Raw genomic sequence first — 8024 nt, forward strand, 5'->3', positions numbered from 1 at the left:
TGAGCCGCTGCCTTCGGCTCAGGTCATGATCTCAGGGTCCTGGGATCGAGTCCCACATCGGGCTCTCTGCTCAGCGGGGTGCCTGCTTCCCTCTCTCTCTCTCTCTCTCTCTCTCTGCCTGCCTCTCCGTCTACTTGTGATCTCTCTCTGTCAAATAAATAAATAAAATCTTTAAAAAAAAATTAAAAAATAAAATAAAAAACTTCACGTTATTGGCAAGTCACGACTCAGGTGCTTGGCGGTCAGGGGCCCAGTGGATCCCACGCTGGATGGTGCTGGTCTGGGACCTTCCCACCAGGGACGGAGGTTCTGTTGGACGGTGGGAGTCTGGAGGAGAGGGTGGGCCAGGTGCTTGGGGAAGCTCAGGGACTGCGAACCTCCCCGCTCCCCATGTCCAAGCCTGGCCCTGCAGCACCTGTCTCCTCTCTGCTTTCAGCTCTGGATCATTCCCAGCATCCTCGGCAGCTCCAACCTCTACTTCCTGTCCGACGACGACTGGGAGACCATCTCTGCCTGGGTCTATGGGCTCGGCCTCTGTGGGCTTTTCGTGGTGTCCACCGTGTTCCACACCATCTCCTGGAAGAAGAGCCATCTCAGGTGCCTCTGCCTAGTCCACGGGAGGGACATGGGCCGGGCAGGTGACCAGGGTGGGTGGGGGGGCGTATCTAGCTGAACCCAGAGGGGTCTGGGGCGGTGACTGTCATGCTGTCTTTGCCTCGGCTGGCCACCCGGGATTGGGTCCCAGCTGGGCAGACCACCTCACCCACCATGAGCCTCGTTTGCTCGCCCCCAAAAGGCCCGGAGAGCAAGCCCTCAACTCCCAGTATTGTTACGAGGGACCCTCTTAACTACCCCTTCTGGGTACCCCCGCCCCCGCCACCGCCCTGGGTCCAGGCCTCACATACAGACATCACCCGTAATCTTTTCAATAATTCTGCGGTCTAGGCATTGTCTCAGATTTTTACATTTTTGCTTTGCTTTCCATTTTTAAAAACACTGGGGCAAATACCCATAACATAAATGGACTCTCTTCTCCAGTCTGAAGCGTCCAATTCAGGGGCTTTAAACACAGTCACACTGTGGGGCCAACACCACCACCCAACTCCAGAACTTTCTTCCTCTTCCTGAATGGAAGCTCTGTCCCTTTTTTTGCAGTGACCCCTCATCTCCAGCTTCAGCGGCCCCCTCCTCCCCAGGAGCCCCGACTCCACTCTAGCCCCCATTCCTGTTTCCTGTTCTTGCCGTCTCTGTGGGTCTCGGTCCTGCCCCACTGTATGAGTTTCTTGTGGCTGCTGGAACAAAAGACCATGGATGGGGCCGCTGGAAAAAACAGAATTCATTCTCTTATAGTTTAGGAGGCCAGAAGGCCGAGATCCAGGCGTTGGTGGGGCCATGCGCCCTCTAAAGTCTCTACGGGAAAATCCCGCCTCTTCCACCTTCTGGTGGCCCCCGTGTTCCTAGACTTCCGGCTGTCACTCCCAGGGATGTGCTTATGGCCCACGCTGCACGCATCACGCTAGCTGCTGTTGTCACTTTCAGTTCTAGGAGGACACGCGATGAAACCACACGCAGGATCCCCGGTCTGTTTCACCGAGGGCTGCAGTTTTCTGGGCAGAATCAGTTTATAGTAGTTATCTGTGGCTCTGTAATATGTTACCCCTCCGTCACAGAGGTTTTATTTATTTTTAAAGATTTTATTTATTTGTTTACTGGGTGAGTAAGAGCGAGAGAGCACAAGCCAGGGGGAGGGGCAGAGAGAGAGGGAGAAGCAGGCTCCCCGCTGGGCAGGGAGCCCAATGTGGGGCTCGATCCCAGGACCCTAAAATCATGACCTGAGCCGAAAGCAGACAACTCAACTGACTGAGCCACCCAGGCGCCCCAGTCACAGGGGTTTTAAATAACGGGAAACCTTGGAGCATCTATGATCAAGCCTCAGAAATCACCATATTTCTTCAGCCCTCTGTTGGTTACATGTGTTTGCCTTATTCATCGTGGGAGGGGGCCACGCATGGTTGTGGATACCAGCAAGTGGGGCTCTTTGGGCACCATTTTGGAGGTTGGCCACCACACTGGGCGAACACTTTGACGGCTACCGTTGGCTACTCAACGTGAGGTCACAACAAAAACAGTGAATGTTTATTGAGCACATCCTGATACGCACAGTGCTATGCTAAGTACCAACGTGCTTAACCCGCATGGCCGCCTGGTGATGGGCTGCTGGTGTCCTCCCCACCCCATAGATCAGAGAAGCTTGTTCAAGGTCATAGTCCATAAGTGGTGAGGTTGGGATTAGAACTTGGGTCTTCTCGGGGTGCCTGGGTGGCTCAGTGGGTTAAAGCCTCTGCCTTCGGCTCAGGTCATGATCCCAGGATCCTGGAATCTAGCCCCACATCGGGCTGTCTGCTCCGTAGGGAGCCTGCTTCCTCTTCTCTCTCTCTCTGCCTGCCTCTCTGCCTACTTGAGATCTCCATCTATCAAATAAATAAAATCTTTAAAAAAAAAAAAAAAAGAACTTGGGTCTTCTGGCTCCAGACCTGGACCTGAACCAGAATGCTAGCACCCGAGCCCCCCAGCCCAGTCCCCTCTGCACCTGCAGGCAAGGAGGCATGTTTGTCCCAAGGCATGGCTCTGGGGCCTTAACCCTGTCCCCTACCCCTTCTCTGCCCCAGGATGGTGGAGCATTGCCTGCACATGTTCGACCGTATGGTCATCTACTTCTTCATCGCGGCGTCCTACGCACCCTGGTGAGTATCTCTGTATCCTCCCGGGCAGGGGTGCGGCGGTGGGCGGCCAGGCCTGTCTTCCTCTCTCTGAATGTCTTCTCTTTGGCTGGGTCATCTGTTGACTCCCGCACAAAAGCGTGTCAGTAAAAAGATGCCCTCTGCCCGTTCTCCTTCTGGAAGCAACTACTTAAGACCAGTTTCCTGGGTCTCTTTCCAGAGTTGTTTGTGCAAAGAGAGCCCCAGGTGTGTGCCCATAATACTGTAAATGCATCTTCGTTCGTACTTTTCCTCCGGCTTCTAATGCAAAAGGAGGGGCACTATACAAACTGTGATTTGCTTTTGCTCTCTAGGTGATTTTGCCGGGGGCAACTCTCTGTAATTAGTACATTGAAGAATGTCCCTGTCTTTTGTTTTGTTTTTCTACAACAGCATAACATTTCCTGGCCGTCCCCTGCTTGTAGATGTTTCTGGCATTGGGGCGCTCCGTCCCTTGGGTAGGAGAGACCTTGCCACAGTCAGTCTCCTTAGTACCCGCGTGTGGATGTGTTGGCTTGAATCCTATGACGTTGCTAAGAGGCGGCCTTTTCTGACCTCCAGAAACAGTTTCATGTGGCCGAGCGGGTTGATTGGATGTGTGGGAGGAGGTAGACAGACAAAGGGGCTTGGTGACCAGTTTCCGGGCTGGGTGCATGGGAAAGTGGGACATGGGGCAAGGCGGTGTAGAATCATTTGGTGGGTATTTTTCTTTGAATGGCTCCGGTTTTCACGCCGTTTTCTGCAGAGCCCTCTAGGTCCCCAGAAGACCATGGAGGAGTGGGGGTGTGAGTGACCGTGGGTTCCCCCATCCTTGCCTCAGTCAGGAAACCCCCTATTTTAATGTTTGTTTTTGGTAGATTGGATTTATGTGTAAGATTCCTGAATACAGTCTTAAAGATTTTTTTTTTTAAGATTTTATTTACTTATTTGACAGAGATCATAAGCAGGCACAGAGGGGCAGGCAGAGAGAGAGGGGGAAGCAGAGTCCCTGCTGAGCAGAGAGCCCAATGCGGGGCTTGATCCCAGGACCCTGAGACCATGACCTGGGCCAAAGGCAGAGGCTTTAACTCACTGAGCCACCCAGGCCCCCCTATTCTTTTTTTTTTTTTTAAGGTTTTATTTATTCATTTCACAGAGATCACAAGTAGGCAGAGAGGCAGGCAGAGAGAGAGGGAAAGAGAAGCAGGCTCCCTGCTGAGCTGAGAGCCTGACATGTGACCCGATCCCAGGACCCTGAGAAGATGACAGGAGCCAAAGGCAGCGGCCTAACCCACTGAGCCACCCAGGCGCCCCCAGGCGCCCCTATTCTTAAAGATTCTTGAAAGCCTCTGAAGTAGCAGAGAGAGAGGGGAGCAGAAATATTTGTTTGAAATGCAGCACACTTTTTTTGGGGGGGAGGGTTCATTTTCTTCTTTTAAAGTCAGGTGGAGATTCAGTGTGATATTTTAGTAAGCATTGACCTGTGTCGTCGAGGCTCCCAGCAACCCCATCCCAGCCAGTCCTCCCATCCCTTCCTCCACCCGTCCCCTCTGTCCCATTTTATACTGATTCTCCTTCCCACTGGCCTGTTTTGTGTCTGTTTGGAAAGCCTGTTAGAATGATCCTCACTGATGGTTCTTCCAAGTAATGGGTCGGTTTATTTATTTATTTATTTTACCTTTAAGCTTTCCACTTATACATGAACTTCTTCGTAATAACAATTGGACTCGGAGCCGATTGCTTTTTGGGGGACACGGGGGGTGGACAGAGGTTGTATATAAGACATTCTCATTGAAGAAATTCACTCCAGAAAAAAATGAAAGGATCCTTCCCCACCCAACCACTGCCATCATCAACTGTCCCTTTCTAGAAGGATCTCCCGCTCCCCACCCGACAAGGGGCTCTGATCGGTGTCCCACACAGTTACACGTCTCTCTTCACATGTGCAAATAATGCAGTCCTGTTACTCTCCCCTCGCTCCCCGCCACCACACCTAGCGACACATGGGGAGATGTCCGCACCAGTACGGACTGGTCTCCTGTTTCCCAGCCGCTGTGACAGTGTCACAGCGTGGTGTATCTGGCAGGGTGCCGTTGGGGGACAGAAACCATACAATGATTTGAACGCGGCACATTTGGTATAAAGGATTCATCATAGAAGATTAGAGGAGGGGAGAATCGATTAATGAGTGTCAAACACAAAATCTAGAGAAGCCCATAGTGACAGATACGAGGGACGGCTAAGACCAGGCCCGCCTCCATCCAGGGCAGAGATCCCCCCTCGTCGGAAAGGGCCTGGCCTTTGCCCACGGTGTGACAGAGAGGCTGTTGGGGGGGGCGTGGGTGTGGCCTGCTGCTGTGGCCAAATGCTGGAGAGAGCAGGGTCCCTGCAGGTGCCTGCCCCAGGGGAAATGGCCTCAGCCCAGCAGCGCAGAGAGAAGCCTGCTCTCGGAAGCTGGTGGGAGAATCAGGAAGGAAGAGCCTTTTCCTCTAATCATTGCTTATTGTTTCTGTCTGTTTCTCTGTCTGTCTTTCCACCCTGAGAGCCCACATCCCACTTGCAGAGCCATGGGGCCCAGGGCTGCTCTGGGATCTGTCTTCCCAGGAGGGGCTGGGCCCCCGGTAACCCCCCTCAGTCTGTGCCCTTGGCTCTCTCTCAGGCTGAACCTTCGGGAGCTGGGCCCCTGGGCCTCCCATATGCGTTGGCTGGTCTGGATCATGGCCTCGGTGGGCACCATCTATGTCTTCTTCTTCCACGAGCGGTAAGCCAAGGCTGGGGATGGGGCAGGGGATTAGGTGGGCTGGGCCTCCTCCCTGGCCCTGGGGAGAGGATGACCCCAAAACATGAGGGCACAGCTCTGCCCGGCATCCTGGGGTTCAGGCCCAGGGATGGCCGCCAGAGCCACAGCCTGTAGGGTCGATCTGAAGAGGTTTTGAAAAAGACCTTGTAGGTTCCGTGTTACCTGTGTTCCCTAAGCTGGGTTGTTAGATGAGAGGAGAGGCTCCATTCTGCCGTATGAGGAAGGAAACAGAGCTATGGAAGCAAAAAGGAGTAGCTGACTTCTGGAATTTCCAGGGAGGGCAAATCTGTCAGCCAGTGCAGCCACTCGGACGGATGGAGGGCAGCTGCCTGGGCCTGGCGGGGAAGAGGTCCTGGGATCCCATGGTGATGACAGCCCCTGGCCCGAGCTGTGGCAGGGGCCCGCACATGCGCTATACTTAGCAGGGACAATCCTGGCCTGTCCTCCCACTGATGGAGACCAAGTCCCAGAGGGAAGGACAGCCGCCCAGGGCCACCCAGCTCTGCCGGCACCTGCCGCGTGTCACGGGGTGAAGTCAGAGCCCGGGAGGGCTGGGCAGAGGGCGGCGTTCTTCTCACTCTTTTGGTTGGGGTGTCCCCTCCTACCCAGAACGGGGAGCTGTGTGCCGTTCCTCCTGGGGAGGCTGTCCCGAGGCCCAGATGGCTTGTCTTCCTGCCAGGTACAAGCTTGTGGAGCTGCTCTGCTACGTCGTCATGGGCTTCTTCCCCGCCCTGGTCATCCTCTCAATGGTGAGTCCCACCCACCCGGCCAGGGGTCTCCCAGCGGGCTGGAGGGACCCCAAGTGACTCTGGGGATGGCCGTTTCTGAGCCCCGCCTCTGGTGCCTGGGCAAGCAGAGGCCTCAAGTGGTACTCAGTAGAGCAGAGAGGCTAGCCCTGGGGGGCTCAACTCCCTGGCCTTGCAGGGGCTGACCCTGCCTAACCTCCAGGGAGCATGGCGACCCTCCCCGCATCAGCCCCCATTCCCCCGCATCAGCCCCCATCCCTGTGTCAGGCTCCCTGTGTGTTTAAGGATTCGATAGGAAGACCCACGGACAGCGAATAGGACGGTGCCTGGAACATAGTAAGGTCCAAGTCCCTGGAGATGGACATGAGGTCCTGTTCATGACAGCTTGGCTGGCCCGCGCGTGGGGGCCGCCCCTGAGTGGCTGAGCTGAGATTGGCCCCCATCACCACTGACTGTGGGGACGAGAATCTTTGGGCCTCTCCGCCTGGGCCCATGAGGGGCAGAGCCCAGGCAGAGAAGCAGCTGGGTGGGCCACATGTGGACCACTTTGCCTCTGCCAGCCTCAGTTGTCCCATCTGTCAAGTGGGCACAGTAAACTTACCAGCCTGGCACCTTCCCCGAGTTTATTACCTTATACAGTGGTTATTGGGAGGTGGTAAAATTATACGTCATCAAGTTTAGCAGAGGTTTTGTGTTTTTAAACATTGTATAGCTTTACAAACCTAAGCGGTATGGTTAGGAGGGTCTTCTTTCTCCAAGTTCACGTAAATATTTACCTGTGTCTTCTCCTATCTCTCTTGTGGTTTAACCTTCCCACTGTGGTTTCTCCTGGGCGCGGTGATCCGTCCCCGAGCCCCTAGCTAGTGATGTCAATTATCCGTCGTTTCCATGAGCTTCTTTGGTCACACGTTTAATTCACATGTAGATGTGGGTCTCCCTCCGATATTTCAGTTCTGTTTCCCCTAGGGGCCCGTCTCTATCCTGATACGAAACTGTTTTACTTAATGTAGCTTAATTATGTTTTAATCTGTGGCCCCGTCATTTCGTCTGCTCAGCATTTTCCCAATGATACCTATTTATTCTCACAGACTGCCTTTTCCCAAGTTCATTTTTATTTAAATATGTATATTTATCTATTAGGCTGTATAATATTAAATTAAATATTATATTATTGTATCTATATTAAATATTTTTAAAATTTTAAAGTTAAAAAATATTTAAATTTATTTTTTAAAAAATTAAAAAATTTTCTGAGGATTATTTAAGTTAAACTTTATATAATTTATAGTAAACAAATACTAAAGTTTTAAAATTAAAAAAAATTTTTTTTTTTACTTTTAAAAAATTTATAGGGCACCTGGGTGGCTCAGTGGGTTAAACCTCTGCCTTCGGCTCAGGTCACAATCTCAGTGTCCTGGGATCAAAGCCTGCATCGGGCTCTCTGCTCAGCGGGGAGCTTGCTTCCCCCCTCTCTCCCTCTGCCTGCCTCTCTGCCTACTTGTGATCCCTCTGTCTGTGTCAAATAAATAAATAAAATCTTAAAAAAAAATAAAATCTTTTAAAAAATAAAATCTTAAAAAAATCTTTACAATATTTTTAACATTTAAAAAATTTAAAACATTTAGGGGCGCCTGGGTGGCTCAGTGGGTTAAAGCCTCTGCCTTGGGCTCAGGTCATGATCTCAGGGTCCTGGGATCGAGCCCCACATCGGGCTCTCTGCTCAGCAGGGAGCCTGCTTCC

The 8024-nt window shown here is 52.5% G+C and overlaps 1 protein-coding gene across 1 annotated transcript in view; it reads left to right on the forward strand.

The window, feature by feature from the left end:
• Window positions 1–8024, forward strand: part of LOC111145509 (monocyte to macrophage differentiation associated 2) — a 33858-nt gene that overhangs the window by 23667 nt on the left and 2167 nt on the right. The window contains exons 4-7 of the mRNA XM_022500401.1: window positions 437–597; window positions 2670–2744; window positions 5398–5499; window positions 6218–6287. Coding sequence (XP_022356109.1) covers window positions 437–597; window positions 2670–2744; window positions 5398–5499; window positions 6218–6287 — 408 coding nt within the window. The remainder of the gene's footprint in view (window positions 1–436; window positions 598–2669; window positions 2745–5397; window positions 5500–6217; window positions 6288–8024) is intronic.

Source organism: Enhydra lutris, unplaced genomic scaffold (assembly GCF_002288905.1).
Source record: "Enhydra lutris kenyoni isolate GAN:26980312 unplaced genomic scaffold, ASM228890v2 scaffoldscaffold13, whole genome shotgun sequence".
Lineage (NCBI taxonomy): Eukaryota > Metazoa > Chordata > Mammalia > Carnivora > Mustelidae > Enhydra > Enhydra lutris.